General features: G+C 39.9%; 1 protein-coding gene across 1 annotated transcript in view; it reads left to right on the top strand.

Annotated features, from left to right (window-relative positions):
- Positions 1-26,552, top strand: part of ANKFN1 (ankyrin repeat and fibronectin type III domain containing 1) — a 438,173-nt gene that overhangs the window by 404,569 nt on the left and 7,052 nt on the right. Inside the window, 1 exon segment of the mRNA XM_055133117.1 lies at positions 5,597-5,810. Within this exon segment, the coding sequence (XP_054989092.1) occupies positions 5,597-5,810 (214 nt within the window).

Below are 26,552 nucleotides of genomic sequence, written 5' to 3'. Positions count from 1 at the left end.
GACCACAACGAACAAGTGTACAATTGATCTGGTTAAAATGTGGAGCTCAGGGAGTTATATTTTAAAACAGAGGCTGAAGAAAAAGCTGCAGATCACTCACAGTTACTAAGAGCTATTATCAGACCCTGTGCTTGGCTACCCATATTGGAGAAAAAGCTTACTGCCAATAGTGATCAAAATATTGGTAGCATAGTGGTGAGCATAGCTTCCCCAAAAAATAGTATTTCTACCTGGTAGCCCATTGATAGTTCCAACAGAAAAAAAAATAAAATTATAACTCACTACCTTGAGAAACAGAAGGAAATAATTCATCAGTTTATATTATTCCAAATCCAGATGGATCTAAGATAACTCAAGCTCTGGCCTTTCTTTCTGGCAGAGTTGGCACACATACGTGTGGCTGGGTTAGAAAATGTTGTTCCCTGATGTGTCTGGAGAAGCCTTACATTGATACCGCAGAGTCTTGTAAAAGAGGAACTGGTTGGTAATTTAGAGACTCTGGATCTATTCCCAAATCACTTCAAAATCCATTGGACAAATCTTATGATCTCTCTGCCTATCAGTTACCCAGTTCACAAAATAAGTATAACAAAGAGGTCCTGGTAAACACAACCATGATATATACTCAGTCCAATTTGATAAATCCTTTTTGAACACCAAAGTGTCAAACACTTTATGGAAGATAAAACTTTGAATTATACTTGATTCCAGACAGGAGAAGTTTAAAATCTACTGGGCTAGACAAGAAGTGTGTGTCAACACTATTTTTAAACTGTATAGGTACCAAATGAGAAGTTTTTTAAAAGTTCTGTGTCAACCCAAAGAAGTAAAAGTATACTTAAATTTATAAGTATAAAAACAAAATGCCATAAAGGTTGTCTCAGAGCTGGGCCTAGAGCAGTAAGTTCAATTATAGTGAGGAGAAATAGACTGAGAGATAGCTCAGTGGGTTGGCTTATAAGCTTTGCATGCAGAAGCCTTGAATTCTAGTCCTGGCACTTCAGGGTCCCCAAGCACTGCTGAGAGTGACCGCTAAGCACTGAGCTGAGAATAGATCCTAATAATTGTTGAGTGACAGCGGTAGGGCGTTCGCCTTTCACGGGGCCAACCCGTGTTCGATTCCTCCGCCCCTCTCGGAGAGCCCAGCAAGCTACCGAGAGTACCGCACCCACACAGCAGAGCCTGGCAAGCTACCCGTGGCATATTCGATATGCCAAAAAACAGTAACAATAAGTCTCACAATGAGAGACGTTACTGGTGCCCGCTCGAGCAAATCGATGAGCAACGGGATGACAGTGACAGTGACAGTGACCCCCAAACCACCACAACAAAAGTTTCCAGTCTTCTAAAGTGAGTCACTAGATGAGCTGTCTCTCTGGCTCAGTACTGACATATCAGATTAATATTTGATTTCCAGGGCCTCCTTTTCCTCTTATGTAAAATAAAGGGCAATGGACTAGATGACTTTAAGAGCCTGCTTGATGCTAACATATCATGACTTCTTTAACAAAATATTTTTAGAAAACCTTAGGTTCTGTGTCTGCTTTATTTCTCTGACACTTCCCTTTTTCTTTTTTTTTTTTTACTTTTTTTTCCTATTTGGTTTTGGGCCACAGTCAGCTGTGTTCAGAGCTTACTTCTAGCTCTGAGCTCAAGAATTACTCTTGGCAGGGCTCAGGGGACCATATAGGATTCCAGGGAGGGAACCCAAATTGGCCTCATCTAAGGCAAACACCCTGCCCACTGTACTCTCTCTCCGGCCCCAAGGCTTTCTTGAGCTTGTCATAATCTTAAACCCTCCAGGGAAGGCTCCTGACTCCTTTCCTTTTCACTTCACTTAGTGTTCTACTGCCTTTTTTTTTTTCCTCTTTCCCTTTCATCTTACCAGTAAGTGGTATGAATAAGGCAGGCCAGGCAAGGAATTCTTCAAAGGTTTAACAATTCTGACCTCCCAAAGCAGGTAACTTGAGAGCCCCCTCAACATACTCTCCTAGCCAGCTAGTCAGCCAGGTACATGGAGACTTGGAGAAAAGCCAATTCCCAAAGGATTCAAAGAGTAACTTCTTTGCCAGGCCTCCTCCCTGCACCCATTGCCTTCAGCGGCCTGCCTTGCCTCAGCCAACATGGATCACCTCACAGGCTGCGGACAGTGATGGCATCTCTTCCCTGGTCTATGCTGGGCTTCTTATCTCTCTGAGATAAGTTTTCCTTCTGAGAGCCAAATGAAAACCCACTGTGACCACTCACCCCTAGGTGTCCACGTCCGAGCCCACTATACAACCATGACCTGCAGAGGCAACGCCAGCCACCAGCTGTGAGAGCATTTGTAAGATCCCAGATCTAAGACAGTGTTGGAGTCACTACACAAACCAAACATTGTCAAGAGTAAGGGAGTCTATGTAAATAGAGTGGGGAGTGGGGGCAGTCAAGGAGTGCGGCCAACAAGGGGGAGGCCTGAACCCAAGAAGGAAGGTGGAGAAAATCATAGATAAGGTGTACACGCTGCAGAGACAGCACAGGCAGTAGAAATGTCAAAATGTAGAGACTAAGAACTTGGCATATTTGGAGCTGCCACAGTCTAAAGGGCAATTAGACTATAATTTATATACTGTAATGCTTCAAATGCTCCTAAGCTGTAATAGAAACACAGCTCATTAAATATAGCCAATCTGTCATCCCCTCAAGCACCTTGTAACTGTGCTGTGAGAAAACCAATCACCTTTACATTTTAATAAAAATATTATCTTGCCCGAGTATAGAGAAAGGGGTGTGATTTATGGGACAAAAACCAAAATTTTTCAAGGGCAGAGTGAGAAATGGATGCAGGACTTTTAACCAACAGACCTAGGGAATTCATGGTCTTTCACTTTAAAAATATGTCAGCAAGTCTTTAGAAGCTGAATTTGGACCTTAAAATCAGAGGGATTATGTTGTCAGTTATTTTTAGATCAACAGTATAAGGTAAAAATGGGTGAAAATTGTACCTCTTTTAGAGCTACTTAGCTAAGTCAGTCCACAGGCATCCTTGTGCTGATGTTTTTAATTATTTGGCATCTAATAACTCTTCATTTCATCACTTAAAAGATTAAGAAGTAAATATTGTTTCTACACATAATTTTTAAGTCCCTACTCTAAATGTTTTCTCAGAGAAAGGCTGAAATAATCATATCCAAAGAGAACAAATGGATCATCATCAATAATGGCGCATTTCCGAGGGCTGTTGTAGCATATTACCACCATCACCACCACCACCACCACCGGCCCCCTCCTCCCCCCAAAACAAAAGGAAAAAAAAGAAATGTATTCTCACCTAGTTCTGGAAAAACAGAAATTTGAACTCAAGTTGTTTAAGGTCATTCTCCCTCTAGAGCCTCCATGGAGACTGTTTTCTATCCCCCACCTCCTGGGAAGTGCCCACATTCTCCGACTGGTAGCCACATCACTTCCGTCTCTGCCTCCCTGGTCATATTGTCTCCTCTTCTGTCTGCCAGACCTCCCAGTGCCCCACTTGAATGCCTTTATGAGGACATTTTTCCTTGGAAACAGAAACACACCCGCATCCCCAATAATTTTGAATAAAATCCTCTCCAACTTCTTAATCACATAGTTTGCCATGTAAGGTAATATTTACTCCTAAGGCAATCGTCACAATTTCCAGGGATTGAGACTTGAATGTATATTTGGGGAGGTCACAGTTAAGCCACTACAATAATCAAGATTGTGATTATTATAACGGAAAACTTTAGAAAACATGTCATGTTAAAGTACACTTCTCTTTACAAGTTCCCATCATTGTACCCTCTGTTCAGGAGGAGAGAGCTAAAGAATTAGGAAACCATTCATTAATTCACAAAGCAATCATATATTGAGGACTCGTTCTTTTCACAAAGGTAAAAAAGATGCAAAAGCACAATTCCTGCCCATCATGGGCACTCCAAAAAGCTGCCCATAATCACATGCATGGTGTTTTGCCTTTAAAATATTTACCTCTGAGACAAGAGGCTGCTGCATGAGGTATGACCTATAAAAGCCAGCTAAGAATGCAACAGCCCCATTTGTCCAAATCTCTCTCTAGATTTTTTTCTCTGGCTTTGCCCCACTGAACTTCAGATTTCTCCCTCCACAATCACTCAGTTCCTGCTCACGGACCTGTCCATTGCCAACCTCCTTCTTATATCGCTGTGCTATTAAAGCTAATAAAGCACACTCTCACTCTTTCTTTACCAGCCACGAACACTCTGCCAAGTCCTGTCACCTACAACAAGACTAGAAAGTGGGCTGAATTGTTTATTGACCACACAGTACCACTCATGAGTTCACAATTTGGACCACTATCACAGTTTCAGACTCAACTCTGTTACTCGAGATCACCAGACTTAAGGGTATCATTTAAAAGTTCTCAGATGAATTTTGAAAATATAGCACTAGGTAGTGTTTTTCTGTGATCAGAGACCTTAACTTTATATTATTCATACCACGAACACTTTCTATATGTATGTGTAATGACACCAACTTTTCAAATATCCTTCAAAATTAAATCAGTGTCATAACTAGCAGAGGAATTCAACCTGTTCTTTCTAATAACTGTGCTAATGTATGGACTGGAAAAAGGCTTAGGAAAAGTATCCAGTAAAATTAAATGCAAAACGTTACATGGGCCCATATCTTCCTTGGAAACTGAATGATTAGAAAAATAATGACCAGTGTCTAATAAGATAAAGTAAATATGTTGTCCACAGAGATAGAAACAAAAACATAAGTGGCTTTTACACAGACTTCAGAGAAGCAACTATTATATTTTATAATATTGTTCAGAATCACTTTGTTAACCCAGAAATCAAAATAGTAATGATATAAACTGAACTATGCTAAAAATACAAGAACATTTAGCTTACCAATGACTTATTTAATCTGTTTCATACACAATTTATACATAAGAAAGTAGGAAATTTCATGTTAAGCTAGTTCTTTTCTATTTAAATATATTCAAGAATGTCTGCTTAGCAAAGTATTTAAATAATGCTTTGTTTTTCCAGTTTACATTAAAGATTAAATATATTTCTTTCTCCAATTATTTGAGAATTCATATTTTATGTTATAACTTCTTCACAATATTCTCATAAGAAATACTTTAAATCCTAATAAGTAATAAACATTGAATGTGTGAGCAATACACATTCAAATAAACCCTACAGTTTTGAAAGCATTTTCAATTTTGTTATTTCATCTAATCATCAAAGCATTCCTGTGAGGTATGGAAGAGATGTTTGTCCACATTTTACATAAAGAGCAACAAAGGTTCTTTTCAAGGTCAACTGAACTTGACAAAGATTATTTTTTAACTACTAAATGGTGGATCCCAGATGGAATCCAGGCCTTCTGCTATTTGCACTCACCAACATAATTTCTTCAAAACAGTTGTGCAAGAACTAAGAAATTATTTTAAGAAGTAATATTTTTCTAGTTGAAGATACCCACTGAGAAAATGTTTTACTCTTGCTCAAAGTTATTACTGTAGAAAAAGTCATCTTACTAGGGACGCTTACTCCTTTTAATCGCTTTTGGTATCTTAATGTCCTTACCACTTTGTTCAAAGCAAATAGATGAAGTTTGGCGTGAAATGAGATGGATCATGGATGCTCTACAGTATGCAAGATACAAGCAACCAGTTTCTGGATTATCCATCTCTAGGCTTATTGACGCTTCCGATGAGCAAAACCTAAAGAAGATCAGTTCTACGTCATCACATATTGACTGTCTTCCATCCCCGTCCCCATCCCCAGAGATGCATAGAAGAAAGGCTGTTAGTGGTAAGCAATAAGCTCTGTTATTTCAGTCACAGATTCTCAGTCCTATCTCTACTGGTAAGATGTTTTGTGTGGAGGTATTAGTCCCAGAAAGCAGTGGGAAACACTGTTCAGTGGGAAGAGTCCTTGAAAAGAGGTGAGTGAGGTGGGGTCTTGACTAAATCTAGAGCGAGTGAGGTGCTTACGTTTCATGCAACTGAGCAGGGTTTGGCACTGCACAGGTCCCCAAGCACCACCAGAAGCGATCCCTGATCAGAGCCAGAAGCCCGGAAGATTGCCAGGTGTAGCCCCCAAACAAAACAAAAATCAGAAGTGAGAAGGGGTAAGATACTAAGGTAGCACTGTAGCACTGTCATCCCATTGTTCATCGATTTGCTCGAATGGGCACCAGTAACGTCTCCATTGTGAGACTTGTTGTTACTGTCTTTGACATATTGAATACGACGCGGGTTGCTTGCCAGGCTCTGCCGTGCAAGTGGGATACTCTGTAGCTTGCTGGGCTCTCCAAGAGGGACTGAGGAATCGAACCCGGAGATACTAAGGAAACCTGAGAAGTCTGAGATCAACTTTACTTAGTAATGTTCAAAGCGAGGACATTATTCAGTTCTAGTAGAAATGCCCAAGGAAAATGGCATAGAATAGGAATAAAGCTTCAAAATGCAGTATGGAGACTGCTCTAGTGCAGTAAAGCCCAGGTCAGCAGAGGGAACCTGGTCAAAAGGAGGAGAACAGGCCAGGCTGTAGTATTCAGGGCCTGACAGGAATGTGGTGTAAATAGATCTCAGCTGGATAGTGGAAACTTCTGAAGGACCACGAGAAATTCCTTGACTAAACTAGAACCCTCAGCCCAATAATTGGTTGGCCTCATCATAGACACAGGTCCAGGAGATAACTTACAGACAAACTGGGATGAACAGGGATAGTGGTGAGAGAGGGGGCTAAGGAAGGGGTAACGCCCAGCATTTCACTCTTAGGAATTTACATGACAAATCTTTATTTACCAGTGAGGTTAGGAATTTACTTGACAAATGATAACCAAAAAATCATGGGTGGTTTAATACCAATCTCGACAAAAGCACTTTTATGCTTTCAAGTCAAAGGCAGGATGGTAAGCCTACCGCTGTTTTTCTAGTCAAATTAAATAATGACATTAAAAGTATCTTTTTAAAAATTCTGTAGCTTATTAAGATGCAGTTTTTTTTACTTTACTATAATACTTTTAACATACAGTTCTGGAATGTGGGCTTGTCCCATAGGGGGCAGCATGGTGTTGAGAAAGAGCTTGCGTTTAGAAGTTAGAGACGTGGATTCAAATCCCAACTTTGTTTCACTAGTTGTACAGACTTTAATAGATTGCTACATGGGGATCTCAGTTCCCACGTATGTTAAATGAGGGTGATAACATTTATATCTTGAATAGCTATTTTGAGTAAGATGTTCCATGTCATAAATGCATGACAAATACATAAGAGTAATAAACGATAGGTACTATTTTTTTGTTATTTTTTTACCATAGAAAATCTTATTGGGGATTATGAGTTCTTTTAATAAGTAAGTTCGTGTGCTTTCCTGTGTTTTGAAAATTAAAATGTGGCATGGGGAAAAACTTAAGAGACAGCTCACTTACATTACCAAAGGACTCTATATTTTACCAAATAATTCAGTAGAAAAAGTATGTTGATCAACTGTATTTTTATAAATTCCCACTAGGCTAGAAAAATAAAGATCATCCATGACCAAAGCTAGTCTTAAGAAGGCATACAAATACATTAACAACCACAAAAATAAATTGTACCCCATGCTATGAGCATAGGGTCCTGTGGGACTATTGGAGGTAGTAACTATAAACTCATAAGATCAAAGAGCTTCAGAGAGCGTGGCAAAGTCCAGTACTAGAAGGGAAGCAAAAGTTGATAAAAGGGGAGGCCATTACGGCGGACAATAAAGTGTGCAATTGTGTGTGTGTGTGTGTGTGTGTGTGTGAAATTGGGATTTTATTCTCCTTTGATGAAAAGCCAGTGGATACATTTAAGTAAAGATTAATAGAATATGAATTATTCTTTAAAACCAGTTCTGGTTATTATGAAGAGACCCTGGAGGAGCAATATTAGAAAAATCGTTTAGGAGAACATTAATAGATTATCACATTTTCTAACTTATGTGCTTCAAGGTATCATACCAATATAATTTACCAAAAAATTAAAGTGGTTAAGACAAGGGAAGAAACAAACATGAGTGACTAGGCATACTGAGTTTTAATTAGCTTTTGGATATTCCATTTTCTTTGGGAGATTTTTCGGGGGGGGATGGTAGTTGTGGCTTTTAATAAGAATATGTAGTTTTTAATTTTGAAATATTGTATCATTGTATCACTTATATCACTTGTTGTCCTGTTGATTTTCTATTTGCTCGAATGGGCACCAGTAACATCGCCATTTGTCCCTGTCGAGTGCTAGTGCAGCCCAATGATATCTGCTGGCTCCAGGAACAGGAAAAGCCTCAAACCATTCATTCAGAGTATTGACGAAGAAATCTGACCATCTAGTTGGTGGGCGGCCATGCGGTCTTCAGCATAATCATCAGATTCAGGTTGTTAGGCATTCGAATGAATCAATGCTCATGGCCAATTTGAAATATTAGTGATAAAATTTAACATTCAATTTTTAAGCTTTATTTTTTATTTTGGGCCATGAGTTCATGGCTTACTTCTGGCTCTGTGTTCAGGGATCACTCCTAACAGGATAGGGAGAACATACGGGATGCCAGGGATGAAACCCAGGTTGGCTGCATACAGGCAAGTGCCTTCCCCCTATACTCTCTCGAACCCTTTTTAATCCTATTTTGTTGAAGAAATGTACAATACTATTAAAGGTGGTTTCCATGCATACATCATTCCATACCATACCTATCACCAGCATATCACTTCCCTCCACCATTGTCCAAGGGCCCTTTCCAACCATCCTTTCATGAAAACTCAGTTCTATGGACAAAATCTCCAGTTCCAATGACTTTAACTATTTGTTCTTTTCTTACTCTGTTTCTTTATATCCCACATATGAGAAACCTTTTCGTTGTTGTACAGGTGGTGACACCTACACATAGATGAATAAAACTAAACTCCTGAAATTCTAAAAAAATGCATATCAGTAAATTGATAAGAAAAATTTCAAAAACTCATATAATTCTTTTTATGAATATATAAATTATAAAAACTTAATAGAACAAAATAGTATAAATCTATGCTGATATATTTTAAAATTTACGTGAAATATATGAATCCTACAAATATACAATTTAGTAAAAAAGAGGAAAATTAAGAAAATGTTAAGGGAAAATCTGAGTAGGCCTATAAAATTGTATTTTATCCTTAAAAGGGAATACTTGTCTTATGCTAGAAAATATTATGGATAATGTCTGTGTCTGAACCAATAAACAAAATATAATAATAAAAATCTACATATTTCTAAATCATTTGAATAGACATAGAACATTCAATATAAAGGAAACATGAATTTGTTACTGGAAAAATATAGAATCCTTAGCAAGCTAGGAATAAACAGACCTTTCTTAATCTAGTAGAGGTCATGAGTGAATACCATATTCAATTACAAGTACTGAAGAGTTTGTCTTGTCTTTTATTAAAAAAAAATTTCTTTAACAACAAGAAACTCCTTTATCGCATCTAACATAACTGTTTTCAAGGCTATGAATTCCCTAAGTTGTTGCTTGTTCATGAAGCTCTGTATCATTCTTTCAAATTTGATTGATAATATAGCTGGATAGAGTATTTTTGGTGAGGTGTTCATTTCATTGAGTTTTTGTACTGTATCTCACCATTCTTTTCTGGTTGGTAGAGTCTCATTTATAGAACTGCTGTGAATCTTACAGGCTTTTCTTTACATGAAAATTCCATTTCCGATCTTGGTGCTTTCAATATTTTGTCAGTCTTTGGCTTTTGTCGTTCTAATTATAATGTGTCATGGAGTTTTCCCTTTGGGTCTGTTTTTACTGGGACATTTTGGGCCTCTTGGATCTTGTTGTCTGCCCTAATCAACTCTGAAAAATGGCTTATTAATGGTTTATTTAAATAGTTTTTGTAATCAAATTTGCCTTCCTGTTCTTCAGGGACCCTGATGACTTTTGTATTGTTCTGCTTGAGTTTATCCCATAGTTGCCTGGTGTGGAGTTCATTTCTTTTCAGAAATTTTCCATCTTGTTGCTTTCTAGAGGTTTCCTATACTTCATCTTGGAGCTCACTATTATTCTGTTGCTAAGGACGTCTACTTTTTTTTTTATAACAACTATCATACTATTCATTCTGTCACTTCTGATTGCAATTATCTCATTTCTGCTCTCATATTTTTTATGCTCTCATATCTGTACCATCAATTTCTTTGAGCCCGTCAAACATCTTACAGTGTCACTAAAATTACTCTCTGAGTGTTTACAGAGCTGGTTGGTTTTGGTAGACTTCTATGTTATTATTTTCATTCACTGAGCGTGGTGTGCTTCTATGTGTCTTCCCCATTATGTTTTCTGTGCTTCTGCTATGCTGAGGGTAGTTCACCACCTGGGAGTCTCTAAAGAATTAGGCTGGCTGTCACTCTTTTCTTTTCTTGTCTGTTTTCAGCTGGTGACGGGAGTAGTGTGAGGTGTGTTGAGAAGAGCTGTCACATGTTCTATGTATGTGTCTATATGGTTCAAGATATGTGGAAGTGAGCCTGTTGAGATGGCAGAGGTTGGGCATGGAAGCTGCCAGGATGCAGCTGGAAGGGAAAGGAATCGAGATCTGGTTCCCGTAAGGCAATAGGGATGGGAGCCAAGAGGTGAACCTTACCTGGCAGGGTAGAGGAGGAGCGAGCAGAAGGATTGCTGAGACGTGTTTGTTTTTGATCAAGAATATATAGAATGAGAAGTTTAAGAAAGCAAATGGAAATAATAAAAACAGATTTAAGAACTGACATCTGAATAATGTAGTTACAAAATTATGTGGGATTCTCTGAAAAAAAAAAAGTAGGTGAATTAAGAAAAGGAGACTATGGAAGGATCCTTGTGAAACAGAATAACAGGAGAGGCCAACGAGATAGTAGAGTGGGTAGGGCATTTGCCTTGCACAAGGCTGGCTGAGATTTAATCTTTGATCCCCAGTACTTCCAGGAGTGATCCCTGAGCTGAGAGCCAGGAGAAATCCCTGAGCATTGCCAGGTGTGTCCCCCAAACCAAAAAGAAAACAGAAAAAAATAGAATAACAGTAATCCTGAGACTAAGAAGGAACCACCAGAGAAAGAAGAGGAAAAGTAAAGAATATCAAGGCTGGAGAGATCATAAGTACTGATCTAACTGAAGATCATCACCAAATATCTAATTTTTAATTTTTCACCATATGATTGACTCCTTTTACTCAGTTACCCAACCCCCTGCCTTCTGTCCTTTTGGTAACCACTGCTTTATTCTTATAGTCTGAAATTTGTTTGTTTTCTTCATTTGTTCATAATTTTTGTTTGTCTTTCCCATAAGTGAAATCATAAGGTATCTCGCTCCATCTGACTTTTCCCCTTTTGCCTGAATCCCCTCCAGATTATCACAAATGGCAGGATTTCATTTGTTTAATAGCTCTGTATTATTTCATGGGGTGTGTATGCCACATCTTCTTTATCCAATCACCTGACAACTCTTGTTTCCAAGAACTTTTGGCTACAATGAATTCAGGCATCATCAGTAATTTTGATAGCACTTTTTGAAGGAAAAGAAATAGAAGCCCGACAGAAGTGAGAAGTAAGTGAGGGTAAGTGAGAACAGAATAAATGAGAAGTAAAGAAATGGGACGAAAAAGGGTACTCTAAAAATCATAGTTGTGAAAGAGTACGAGGTTGGGGGCAGGGTTGGGGGGTACCTATAGGCATAGGGTTAAAAGAATGTTTTTTAAGTGTAAGAGTAGGTACACTCTCTGTTGTTCCACATGTCACATAATTCTACTAGCAGCTTTTCAATTCTGTCTCTAGATTCACACTTTCTGCCTGCCCTCACCGCCCAGTGTTTAATCTTTTCTTGGCCACCTAAGAGGCCTAAGTGGGTCCCCACCCCCAGTTGTATGAGGGTGGCCTCTTCTGTGCCACAGAAGCGCCAGACTCACGTTGGCCAGAGGACACACACTTCCTGCAGGGAGGATCTGGCCAATTACATTCAGACTTTATTATTAACTTAAAATGTGAGTGATCATCATTCTATTTCTTAAAATAAAACTCTCTCTTGGGTCCATTTATTACTCTGGAGCCAAGATTCCATGGGCTGTGAAACACAAAGACGTGGAGGGCAGCAGATGAAAAATGGAATCCAGGAACAGGGAAACGTTTACTTTCCTATCCCCTTGCAAAAGGAGGGGCGTTTCGGAGCAGTGAACTCTGCTACTGCTTACTCTGTCCTCTCCATTAGTGTGATCCCTTTGAATTGTTTGGGAACCATTTATTTATAAAGCGGGGTGGGGTGGAGGGGCGGCGGTGGGGGAGGGGGACTGAGGGAGTGCACGTGGACCAGTTAGTTATGGGATGGATCATCCACAGTGAGCTGCTCACAGGGCAAAGTTTGCAACACAAACCCATTCTGGTTGGAAGGGGTCCCCTAACTTCTGAGGAGCCTGCTGGAAACACAGAGCCCATCACAATCTTAATCTCTGGTACCAGTGTCAGATTCTTTTTTAAGGTTGTTGAGTACCTTGGATTTGTTTATGTGTATCTGCTGGGGGGGGAGAGGGAGGGGCAGGGGTCACTCTTTAACTTACTTCCCATTTCTGGGTGGCTTTCAAATACAAAGTAGAACTCCTCCGAGTCGATTAAAATTAAGCATTTCCCAAGGACCCAGAGGAAAAAGTTGGCTCCTAGAAAAGGCTGCTCAAGGCAGGGGGTGGAATGATTGGTCCATCACATGGGTATTTTCTCTCCCACTCCTTTTCTGTGGGTATAGTGGTCACAGGCAGCAGCAATTTTTTTTTCCGATACTGCTGTTTCTCCTAGTGACACAATGGTGAGGCAACAGAGATGAGGGGGGCAGATGAGGGAGGCAGGACTGGGGGCTTGTTTTCTTCAGATGAATTTGAAGATTATCTTAATTTTCCTAATGTAAATCTTTCTCTCAACCTTTTCCCAGATGTTAAGAACACTATGGAAACTAAGCAGCTCCAAAAAACTCAATAGGAATCTCAAGATGTTCTTTTTCTAGAATATGAACAAACCCCTGAGGTTCTACCTAAAATCCTGATCAGAAATTTAAGATGTTTTATTTGTAGGGGCCAGTGCGATAGTACAGTGGGTAAGGCACTTGCAGGCACTTGCCTTGCAAGCAGCTGACCCTGGTTGAATCCCCAGCTCCTTATACGGTCCCCTGAGCACAGCCAGGATCCACCCCTGAGCACAGAGTCAGGGCACCATCAGGTGTGACCCCAAAACAACAAGAATAGCAACAATTCTTTATTTGTAAATAAATTAGGGGCCAGTGATGGAGGTTAGCAGTCAGGCACATGCTTTACATATATGGGGCCCTGGGTTCAATCCCCAACAGCAATACAAAGTTACTTAAATTCTACTCAAACATAGAATAAGGGCATTCAATTAAGTGAAAAGATTTTAATTTAAATAATGGTAGATTAAAAATGTAAAGATATTAAAACATTATTTCTTAAAATTCCTTTTAATTCTGCCTTGTCCTATCTTTAAGAGAATAGCAATAAATTTAAATCAATGATTTATTCCCAAAAAATAATGCCATCTTCTCCATAATCCTCTCAAAAATCCACATCACTCTGGTCTGCTGTTGTTGGCTTCATTCACAGAGGCCAGGAGTTGCAACACCCATTACAATGGCAAGAAAGCCAAGCTTCCTAAGCCAGGACTAATACTAGGGGCAGGACTTTCATTAAACAGCCCCTGGGTCAACCAGAGGGGAAACTCCAGGTTCTAGTGCTAGCCTGCCAATAGGTCCTCTAAGGGAAATGGAGGAGCACAACCGGGTTTATTAAAATAGCAACCGGGAAAGGTCCTACAATGTTTAATAGAGCATATGGCCTTCCATCTGGAGATGGAAGCCACACTTTGCATTCTTTTCCAGGGAGTGAAGGAACGGCAGTAGCCTAAGTCCCTGGAAACTCTCCTCAGTACCCTGGCTGGCATCGTGGAGATTTTCCCAGCTTGTTCTGGGAGGGGTATCCCATACTAAGCAATAGGTTCCACTAAGTCTTAGTAATACAACTGTGGAAATCAAATATTTAGATTCCCACAGGAGCACTGTTTCCCAAATGTGGGTCCATTAACCAAGGTAACATTTGCCACTATGTAACATTTGCCACCCAAACCCTGTTCATCTCCTTCCTGGGTTACTAAAATTATAACTAATCTTCTCTATTCCCTATTTCCTTTCATTCTGATGTGTGGCTGGAGCTATAGCAGCAGCTGGAGTGATAGCACAGCAGGTAGGGTGTTTGCCTTGCACGCGGCCGACCTGAGTTCAATTCCTCCATCCCTCTCAGAGAGCCCGGCAAACTATCGAGAGTATCCCGTCTGCACAGCAGAGCCTGGCAAGCTACCCATGGCATATTCGATATGCCAAAAGCAGTAACAACAAGTCTTACAATGGAGACCTTACTGGTGCTCTCTCCAGCAAATCGACGAGCAATGGGATACCAATGATACAGTGAACTCTATTAATATATCATTTACTAATTCACAGCTGAATCTAGGATGGGGAATACAATATTGGAAATACAATTTCAAGTATAACACACTGCACAAGAACCTAATTTTCTTTAATTATTAAATTTAAAAACTTATTCTTTTTTTTTTTTTTTTTGCTTTTTGGGTCACACCTGGTGATGCTCAGGGGTTACTCCTGGCTCTGCACTCAGGAATTACCCTGGGGCAGTACTCAGGGGACCATATGGGATGCTGGGAATTGAACTCGGGTCGGCTGCGTGCAAGGCAAACACCCTACCCGCTGTGCTATCACTCCAGCCCCCAAAACTTATTCTCTTTATCAACAGCATTTTCAGAGAAAATACTGAACTAAGTCTGATTACCATCTTTTTTTTTCACTTTTTTTTTCTTTTTGGGTCATACCTGGCGATGCACAGGGGTTACTCCTGGCTCTGCACTCAGGAATCACTCCTGGCGGTGCTCAGGGGACCATATGGGATGCTGGGAATCGAACCAGGGTCGGCCGCGTGCAAGGCAAACGCCCTACCCGCTGTGCTATCGCTCCAACCCCTGATTACCATCTTTTAAAACAAGGTACCTCTTAACATGTTTTTTGATTGTTTACAAAGGGTAAAAAATTTCAGTCATAATACTATTTATGTGTAAGATACTTGAGGTATATTTTTTCTTTAATAATGTAGGGGTACTGCTATTTATTCAGTCTTTAATAATGTAGGGGTACTGCTATTTATTCAGCCATTGATTAGGCTGATTGAGTTGGACATGAACTCCACATTACTTTTTTATTCTATTCTGAATGTTAACTTTATTTTATTATTTTATTATTATTTTCCCCCTTTTTTTTGATTCACCGTGAGATACAGCTACAAAGCTTTCATGTTTGAGCTTCGGTTATATAATAATCTAACACCCATTCCTTCACCAGTGCACACTTTCCACCATCAAAGTCCCCAGTATCCCCCCCGCACTCAGCCCCATTCCAACCCTTCCCCTGACTGTGTGGCAGACAATTTCCCCCATACTCTCTCTCTCTACTATGGTAGATATTTTGACATTCGATATTTCGACACCAGTCTCACCACCACTCAAACCTGCCAAAAAGGACAATTTGTTTTGTATTGCTTGTTATAGACAGAATATAATGTCCAGGAAATTCTGTGTCATTCTCTTCTGGGAGCTTTAGTTTATAGTCTCTGGGTCTTGGCCATTGATGAGATTAGATGGCGCCAGGAGCAGTTTGTAGGTGTGACGCCAAGCTTCTGGAAAACTGGGGACCTGGGGGGAGGAGGCCCAGTCCCATCCAAGCGGGCTTGGAGACCTCAGTCACAGGTTCCCACATATCTGGGTTTTCCTGCTGGTCTGCTCTCTGGTGAGGTTCATCCCTTTTTGGGTGAGGCTCTTGCTCTCTTGGGTGAGGCTCACTCAAGCATGTAGAGAGTGGCCTTGAGCATGGTGGTGGTTGGGTTCTGTAGGTTTTCAGCTGCCAGGGTTCTGCTTAGGGCAGGGAAGGAAACTCAACCCACCCCCCTCCGAGGTACCCCAGTGAAGACAGCCTGGTGCAGGGTCAGAACATTTTGCAGCTCTCTCTTCTGGAGCTTTAGTTTAGCCTCTGGGTCTTGGCCATTGATGAGATAACGTGACGCCAGGGGCAGTTTGTGGGTGTGACTGTCAAGCTACTGGAAACATGGGGACCAGGGGGGAGAAGGCCAAGTCCAGATCCAAGAGAGCCTGGGGCTCTCAGTCATGGGTTCCCACCTACCTCTGCACTACAGGCCCTAACTGCATCTTTTGATCTCTTTCAAGATATTGGCCTCTGAAATAAGGCCAATAAATGAGCTTACATAGCTGACCTGGAGGTGGTTTGTGGGTATGTCTCCCACATACCTAACTTTTGGCGTTAAATTCTTGGTAAAATTGGCCCCAAGTTGTTGGGGTCTGGCCAAAGTCACAGCAGCAATTTTGCAGTATCTGGAAGTCTGAAGGCATCATCAGGCTGCTGATGCACTCGCCCCACACGTACAGGTTTAACAACCTGTTTAAACAACCTAACTGAATCCTCACAGTACTTCTGAAAGATAAGCAATAAAATTATATATTATAGATTCAGAAAGGTTTACAGGTGATTTTCTAAGGCTCATATGTATAGTAAGAAGTAATACAATATTTGAGCCTATCATAGACTAATTTAAAACTACTGTTCTTTCTCCCAGACCAGAGATGACTCTATAAAATAAAATTATTTCAGTGATTTTGTAGGAATTTCTGTGTAGATTTAAGTAAATAAAGGTTGTCACGATGTTTTCATTATTGTTTTTAAGAATTAATCAAATCCCAATACTTTGTGCTCCTGGATGTCAATATCTGTTTCGGTTTCAGTTCAATTCAACATACTTCACCTTTATATATTAAATACAGCACAAAAGGACAGTAATATAATGATAATAAAATCACAATACAGTTGGGAGATTTATTATGGTCTGTTCATATAACTATGTTCAGATTTGATCATCTGATAAATATTGAAGATTCTATATGCTCCTTTGCTGGACTTCTTCCTTAGGTCCTTCCTATCACTTAATTTTGTCAATATTTACTATTGAAACAATACTTAATGCTCTTTACTGCTCTGATTTGACCGAAAGACATCACAGACTGGGCTGAGAGCCCCTGTGGGACTGGCTACCTATTTGGTAGTGATATGTTAACCCACTTCCATGCAACAAAGGACGTTGGTATGATCTGCCATGCTTACAACTAGTGATTTAAGGTTACAAGCAGCAATTTCAGTGAGACTTGCTCATGGTATAGTTGGCACCCAACTACTACTAGTGCTTTGGGAATGTGGCAGCCATTTCAGAGCTGTCTGAACTTCAGAAAGATTTCATCATCTTCAAGTCCTCTCCCCAAGAAACAAAAAGGAATCCACTCCAAGTACTTTGTGGCCGCCTACTTCCTATGACCTCTTCAATCCCTACCCCCTCCAGCCCTGCTGGCTCTCTGATCCCTCTAACTCTGTTCTCTTCTCCAGATGGAAGCTGCACACTGAGGTTGGGGTCCCCCCTCTGCTCTCCCCCCCCACACACACACTCATACAGAGAGCACTTTGGGGCTGTGAGGGCTTTCTAAGGAGAGGCTCAGAGCCTCCACTCCTCTCCTTTCTCCCCAATTGAACAATGAAGTTTCCAATAATTATTTTCTCTTTTTCCTTTCTGTTTTTGATATTAAAAATTTTGAGGAAAAAAATAAAATTTATAGTAAAAGAAGAAAATGGGGGAAAAGGAGTGCATGCCCCCTACAATTCAGTTCAGTGAGGATGATAGTCATGCAAATTAATAGTTTATACTGAGCCATGATAAATGCAATAACAGATCTATAAATAAAATGCTACACAAGTCAAGAGACCTGAGCAGGGAAATAATCTTAGGCTCTCCCTGACAGGTTGTGTCTTAAATATAATGGTCCATTTAAATAGTATCATGTCAGGGGCTGGAGAAATAGCACAGTATGTAGGGCATTTGCCTTGCAAGCAGCCAACCCGAGTTCAATTCCCAGCATCCCTTATGGCCCCCCAAGCACCACCAGGAGTAAAAAATAAAAAAATAAAAAACAAGATAAAGCACCTAGAACACAGAGTTTAGTGGCTGGTTCAAATTATGCACTAAGTGAATAGCAGGTATTATTATTTCTACAGATAATATGAACGAAAACATGTAGACTGTTAGACAAGTGATGAGATATCTGGAGAACTGTAGATAATTATTAGTCCTTTGGATGATCACATTTCAAGGTCAATTTCAAATATTCAGTTAAACTTTCTTCACCATCACCCCTTTTGGCACCCATCCCCGTCATCATCAAAAACCACCAGTTCTCGGTGGAAGACAAATGGTATTGAAGGGGTTTGGTGAAGGGACATGGATACTGGTGAAGGAATCAATGTTGAAACACTGTGTGCCTGAAACCAAATCATGAATAACTTTTTAATTTCCTGGTGACAAAAAAATTAAATTTTTAAATACCAGTTTTAAGACTCAGTGCACAGTTTTTCCCACTACAGATAGGGGAAAGGTATTAATACTTGTTTTAAGAAAATCAATCATTCAACCTGATGCATTTTTTTGCTTTATTTTTTTATTAAATCACCATGAATTACAAAGTTATAAAAATATTATGATTGGGTTTCAGGAATATATTATCCCAGCACCAACCCCTTCACCAGTGCCCACCTCAGCCAGTGTCCTCAGTTTCCCTCACACTCACTCCCCCAGCCTCCAGCCTGCCTCTGTGGCAGGCAATCTTTAAAAAACAATTGGATAAAATTTCCCCACTTTATCTAAACACCATGACTTAGTTATTTACGATGATTTGTTCAGGTATTCAATATTCCAACACCAAACCCACCACCACTGTCACCTTCCTTCCACCATTGTCCCCATTTTCCCAATCACCCCACAAGACTGCCCCCATAGCAGGCCCAGAAAAATTCATTTTATATGTGAATGGTGATGGAATGATAAAAAAAATACTACAGTAAAAGAAAATTTAGGGGGAAAATTGTATGTTGCCATAGAAACATTAAGTCCTTTTCTGAGGGTGATCATATTTGCATGATCACACTGCATGATTTTTTAAGGCTGAATAGTATTCTATTGTATCTACAGCAGTTCCTTTATCTGGTCATCATGAAGTTACTGTTGCAAGTTAAACATTCTTCATTTATGTTATTGTTAGTGGAGATTAATTTGGTTCTATGTTGCATTCCCATTCAATCTGGTGTGCTCCTACTGGGATGTTAGTATGGTAGAGTTTGGAATTGTCACTCCAGAAAATCCAGAATATTTAACTGCGCTGTCCAGCCAAAGGCCTGGTGGCAGCTTTTGGGGTCTGGGAGTGGCTGCCGGGGTTCTGGTTGGGCAAGAACGTGGCCTGCCCCACTCCTGAGATCACCCTCGATGTCTCAGCTAGGACAGGGTATTTGAGAATATCCTGCAGCTACTTGATCTCTTTAGAGATTTATTCGTGACTTTCCCGAGCAGGACCAGTAGGTGAGCTTGCATGTTGTGGCAGTGATGGGAAATGGGTGTGGCTGTATAGGGCTTTCGGAAGTATGGGGATGTTGGGAAGGTTACCCATCTGAATTTCGAGAAGGTCCGGATTTTCAGCCAAAACAAAAACAGTGTACCTGAAACTTTCAGCAGGTTAGCACCTCTGTGGAGCTCAGTCGTGCGGTGCTGGAGTCCAACCCAAGGCATGGCCACAGCTATTGGGGTATGGGTGTGTCTGTCAAGACTTTGGATGGGCAGAAAAGTGGCCTGTGTGGCTGGCACGTTTCCCCTCCCCCATAGACCTAGTCTTTCCTTCTCTAACTTAGTCCCCCTTACCCCTTCCTACTGAAAACTAGTTTTCCTGTTCTTTATTTCTATTGCCACAGGGCATCTGATACTGCTTCCAAGGTGTATTTGTATTATGCATGTGAGAGAGATCATTCTGAATCTGTTCCTCTCCCTCTGGCTGATTTCACTCAACGTGACACTCTCCAGACCCATCTGCGTTGTAGCAAATTGCATGACTTTGTTCGTAAGACAAAGTAGTATTCCATTGTGTATATGTACCATAGTTCCTTTATCTGGTCATCTGTTTATGGGCATGTGGATTCTCATATTTTGTCTGTTGTATATAGTGCTGCAATGAACATAGGAGTGAAGATGTCTTCTCTACTTTGTGCTTTGGGGTCCTTGGAGTATATTGCCAGGAGTTGAATTACCGGATTATATGGAAGCTCAATGCCTAGGTTTTTGAGGAAAAGGCTGGACCAGTTGACATTCCCACCAGCAGTGAATGAGGATCCCTTTATCCCCACATTATAGCCAATATTGGTTGTTGTCATTCTTTTTGATGAGTGCCAGTTTCTGTAGTGTGAAGTGATATCTCTTTGTTGCTTTGATTTGCATTTCCCTGATTATTAGTGATACAGAGCATTTTTTCATATACTTTTGTGTTTCTTCTTTGAAAAAAGTTCCTGTTCATCTCTTCTCCCTATTTTTTTTCATAGGGTTGGATGTTTTTTTCTTGTATAATTCTACAGTGCTTTATATATATATACATATATATACATATATAGTGCTTTATATATCTGAAAACAGATATCAACTGTTTTCAGATGAGTGGTGGGCAAATAATTTCTCCCAGTCTGTGGGCTGTCTTTGTATTCTAGTCATCATTTCTTTGGAGGTACAGAAGCTTCTTAGTTTAATGTGGTCTTATTTGTTTATCTCTGCTTCTACTTGCTTGATCAGTGGCATTTTGTATTTAATGTTGCCTTTTTTTGTGAGAGCCTGGAGATTTTAGCGTCACAAAACCCACATACCTGAATTTTTCAGAAGATTCATTCTTATGGATGAGTCTTGTCCCGAGGCTGTGGAGGTCAGCCGTGAGCATAGAAGTGATTGGGTTCTGGAGATTTTTGGCTGGTAGGGCAATGTTGGGTTGGGTGCTGGGCTCACCTGCCCTGAGCTGGGGCACCTCAGATGAGACTCAACCTGGCACAGGACCCGGAGGCATCTCTGTAGCTTGTTGCTCTCTTCTAAGATTTGTGAGTCTCTAAAGTAGTGTTTTGTAGTTTTATTTACATCTTTCACATCTTTAGTTTACCAATTCCTAGCTACTTGATTTTCTGAGACCCAATTGTGAATGAAATCACGTTTTTAATATCTCTCTTCTATTTAATTATTTTGTATTGATGTTGTAACATACCACTTTACTGTATAAATCAATTATTTCTAGAAGCTTTGTTTGTAGTCTTTAGAGTTTTCTAAATATAGTATCATGCCATCACAAATAGTGAAAGTTTGACTTCTTCATTTCCTATCTCTGCCCTTGATATCTTTTCTTGCCTAGCTGCTATGGCAAGTGCTTCCAATACTATATTGAATATAAATGGTGAAAGTGGGAAGCTTTATCTCATGCCTGATCTTAAGGGGAAGGATTTTAGTTTTTTCCCACTGATCATTATTCTTGCTGTAGGCTTGTGGTAAATGGCTTTGACAACACTGAGTAAAGTTTCTTCACTTTCCATTTTATTGAGTTTTTTAAAACTTTTTATTAGAGAATCACTGTGATGTATAGTTACAAACTTATGAACTTTTGTGTTTGCATTTTACTCATACAGTGATCATTTACCCATTTTTCCACCAGTGCCCATTCACCTCCACCAATGACCCCAGTATCCCTCTCACCACCCCCACCCCATCCCTCACCACCCCACCCTGCCTCTGTGGCAGGGCACTCCCCTTTTTTCTCTCCTTTTGGGTGTTGTAGTTTGCAATAGAGGTATTGAGTGGCCATCATGTTTGGTCTATAGTCTACTTTCAGCTCGCATCTTCCAATCCGAATGAGTCCTCCTGAAATCCTCTACTTGGTGTTCCCTTCTCTATCTAAGCTGCCTTTTCCCCTAGCATGTGAGGCCAGTTTCCAAGCTGTCATGAATGGGTGTTGAATTTTGTCAAATGTTTTCTGTGTCTGTTGATATGATCATATGATTTTTATTTTTCCTTGTATTGATATGGTCTATGACATTGTATTGATTGTACCTGTGTTAAACCATTCTTGCATACCTGAGATGAATCCTACTTGGTCCTGGGGTGTGATTTTTTTTATGAGTTGTTTGATTCAATTTGCTAGTATTTTATTGAGGATCTTTGTGTCTATGTTCATCAGGTATATTATTAGTCTGTGTTTCTTTTTGTGTGTGTGCTGTCTCTGCTTTTCATATTTGGTAATGTTTGCTTCATAGAAATGATTTGATGGTGTTTGTTTCTTCGACTTTCTGGAAGAGCCTAAAAACACTGGCAGTAGTTACTCTTTAAAGGTTTGGAAGAACTCACTAGTGAATCCATATGGACCTGGGCTTTTGCTTTTGAAAAGACTCTTGATTATCTTTTCATTTTCCTCGATAATGATAGGTCTGCTCAGGTATTCCAGGTCATCTTGGTTAAACCTTGGGAAGTTGTAGGAATCCAAGAATTTATCCATTTTTTTCTAGGTTCTCTCGTTTCATGGCATACTGATTTTCAAAGTAATCTCTGATGATTCTTTGAATTTCTGTGGTATCTCTTGTATGTCCCCTTTCATTTCTGAGTCAGTTAATTAAAGTTTTCTCCTTCTTTGAGTCTTTCTGGTGATTTATCAATCTTGTTTATTATCTCAAATAACTAATTTTTTTTTGGTTTTGGGTCACACCCAGAGATGCACAGGGGTTACTCCTGGCTCTGCACTCAGGAATTACTCCTGGCTGTGCTCAGGGAACCATATGGGATGCTGGGAATCGAACCCGGGTCGGCCACGTGCAAGGCAAATGCCCTCCCTGCTGTGCTATCGCTCCAGAACCATCAAATAACTAGCTTTTTGCTTCATTAATCTTTTGAATTTTTTTATTCCAATTCATTAATATCTGCTCTAAGTTCTATTATTTCCTTACTCCTGCCCATTTTGGCCTCCTTTTGATGGTCATTTTCTAGTTTCTCAAACTGTGCTGTTAGGTTATTTATGTGGGCCCTTCCTTTGTTCTTGATGAATGCTTGCATAGTTTAACACTTTCACTGTGTCACATAAATTCTAGTAGCTTATGTCCTTACTCTTTTTTTCCCTTATATCCTTATGTCCGTATGTCACATAAATTCTAGTAGCTTATGCCCTTATTCTTTTTTTCCAGGAATATTTTGGCTACTTCTCTGACCCACTTCTTGTTCAGTAGTGAGCAATTTAATTTCCAGGTGTTTGTTTCCCCATTTCTGTTTGAGGTTAACTTTTATCTTCAGAGTGTTATGGTCTGAGGAGATAGTTAAGATATGTTTTAGGCTTTATGGAGGTATGTTTTGTGGTCTAGCATGTGTTCTACCATGGAGAATGTCCTCTGTGCTTTAGTGAATATGTATTCTGCTTTTGGGGTATTAAAGGCCTTCAAGCCCCTCTCTGCCATTTCTTCCTTCAATTCCAGTATTTCCTTGCTGAGTTTTAATCTAGTTGATCTATCAAGTGGTGATAGAGCAGTGTTGAAATCTTCAAATATCACTGTGTGATGGATGTCTTCCTTCAAGTCTGTTATAAGTTGTTTCATGTATTTTGCTGGTCCGTCTCTGGGTGCATATATGTTTAGGAGTTTTTTTCCTGTGCATTTCTTTTGACCTAAAACTCTTCTATGTCTTATTCCCTAACCATGTGTCTTTCTTTCTTACTAAAGGCAAATGCTAGCATGAGTGCTCACAACTGATCACCCCTCCTTAGTGATCATTCACTGGGTCCATATCTTCAATGATTCTTTCATTGTTTGTGGACAAAGATCTGTCCACAAACATGTTCTTCAACTTTCTAGCCCAGCACGTTCCCCATTCTATGTCCTCCAATATCAATCCCCAAATTAAATATACTTCACTTCTACTGTCAAGCCCTATTGAAATTTAACTCCACTGGTTTAATACTACTTCAAAATAAAGTAGAATTTTGTTTTCTTCTTAGAACTTAGCACTCTATGAACTTGATCTTATATATTTTCTGACTTATTTACTGTCTAACACACCCTCTTCGAGCTGCTTGGAAACAGAGACAATCTCTCTCTAATACAAAATAGGGAAGCATGTTTGAATGAATGTCTTTCCTAAGCCTTTATTCCCAAATAACTTATCACCATACATTTAGACCCACATATGAACAACATGTTTTAAAAAGAAAACATAGCTTAAAACACAGCCTCCTAACTAGTCCCCTACATGGCCACCCTATACGTCATCTCCAGTTCACCTTACCTCTTACCTTCTACATAATTGTCCTAAATCACAGCTCTCATCTTGTCACTTTTTCCAAATTCTTTGGTAGTTACCCACTAAGTACAAAATTAGGCACACACAGCTTATCTAGGCATTGACTGCCTCTAACTCCACCCCTTTTTAAAAGGCCTCTTTTAGCTATTTTGAAATAGTCATATAAATAGGTTTCAAAGAAATGTACAGAAATTCCAGCACCTTTCAATGTTAATGTCCCCCAGCTTTTGTATAGTTCTGAAACCAAGAAGCTAGCACAATTTATAGAACTTATACATACACTTATACAACTGTGTCTGAGTATATGCACATATGCAGATGTGTATGCACATGTAAGCACAGAACTTAGGTGTAGAACTATATCTCATGTGTTCTCCTGTGTACCATTGGGTACGAATTATAATCTTCAAGATACTCAACTCAAATCCACTTTGTTGGACCTTTATTGCTTCACCCTTTATCTCTATACTTATTTAACAGGTGCTACATAATTATAATTCTTTATTATTGCTGATAAGTATTGCTCCATTGGATATATCACAGTTTGTTGAATCACCCATTAATTGAAGAATATTTGGATAAATTCCAGTTTGGAGATTGTGTGAATAAAGTTGCTCTGAATATTCACTTTCAAGTCCTGCATAAAAATAGGATTTAATTTTTCTAGAATAAATTGCTAAACATAAAGTTGCCGACAACTTACCTTAATGGCTTTGTGCTCAAGGATCACTCATGGCTGGGCTTCAGGGGGTATATGTGATACTGGGGATCAAATCGAGGTCAGCCACATGCAAGGCAAGAGCCCCACTCAAGGAGCTAACTCTCTGGTTCCGTGTATATCCACAAATATTCATTCTCCTACTTTGAAGTTTTATCTATTTTAAATTACCAAATAGACTTCAGACTATCCCTAGATTTACTTTTCCCTACAAATCCATATGTCCTAAAAAGTTTATTTATCAGAAGTATATTTTGATATCCCTCCCTCTGGTACCTTAAAAAAGCTTGACACTGCTTATAAATTCTCTATTCCAAATGACTTTTAAAAATCAATATACCAAACTCCACTTTTATTGGAATTTTATTGGTATTGACTGAGATTTCTTATTAAAAAGAATAAGAAACTTTATTTCTTATTTGCATGGGCACTTGCATGGTTTCAAAATTACTGTGTGTATATATATGTATATATATACACATATACGTATATACATATACATATATATCCAATGCCTACTATGAATTGATGTCTGCAGGAAAGTCAAAGGATTTTAGACAGTCCTGATACTACAGAAACCTAACTGAGGAGGGGAGACTGGGAAAAGAGATATTTAGTGCTTTAAATCACTAATCAATAGGACTAAATTTATGGTTCACTCATGGGCTTACACCATAGGTACTAAAAGGCTTATTTCTGCCTTTTGGTTTTAAGTGTGTTGCTTTCTTAGACATTTTTTCTTTTTTAAAGACCTGACACGTGGTGTCTATATACACATAGCTGACTCCTTTTTTTTCCCTTTTACAGACACCAAAAAAAAGTTTTTAACATAATCCCAGTTTACAGATGACAAAAAAAATGAAGATCATTTTTAAGATCAAGCTGGGGAGATGGCATGTAGGGCTAAAGCACAGACTTTGCATGCGGAACCCCACCCAGTTCTATCCCTACACCTCATGTCCCCTCCCCCACACTGGGCATGCCCCCCTCCCCCATCTCTCAAAAAAAGGTGAAGTTCCTGTCCCAAGATTACAATTAGCAAACAGGTGCAAGTCAGCTCAGGTCTTAAAAAAAACATGGCTCTCCTCCTTGGTCAAATGCAAACACCACCTCAGAAATGAGGTCAGAGCACTAAACACCGAGTGCTCCCCAGACTGAGGTCCGGATGTCCGTTTTCACCATTCTGTCTGCAGATGACCAAGGGAGAAGAGGAGTTCAGAGGGAGCCTATTGAGGGGTGCTCTCTCGCACACCACCACCCCCTTCCCACCTCTCGTGCCAAATGAGAATGTGGGGGACCCTTGCCTTAAGGCCTATGTACCCAGAGGTGAGAGCAAACCGTTAAAGGGCAAACGCACAGAGGCCAGGGAGGATAGGACAGTGGGTAGGGCGCTTGCCCTGCGCCTGGCCCCCAGCTGGCCCTTGGTTTGCTCTGTGGCAACGCATAGGGTGCCCCAACCCCTGCAGAAATGATCTCTGCGTACAGAGCCAGGAGAACAGGCTGAGCACCC

This window comes from Sorex araneus, chromosome 3 (genome assembly GCF_027595985.1).
Source record: "Sorex araneus isolate mSorAra2 chromosome 3, mSorAra2.pri, whole genome shotgun sequence".
NCBI classification, from domain to species: domain Eukaryota; kingdom Metazoa; phylum Chordata; class Mammalia; order Eulipotyphla; family Soricidae; genus Sorex; species Sorex araneus.
This window is presented reverse-complemented; position numbering and strand designations above follow the sequence as displayed.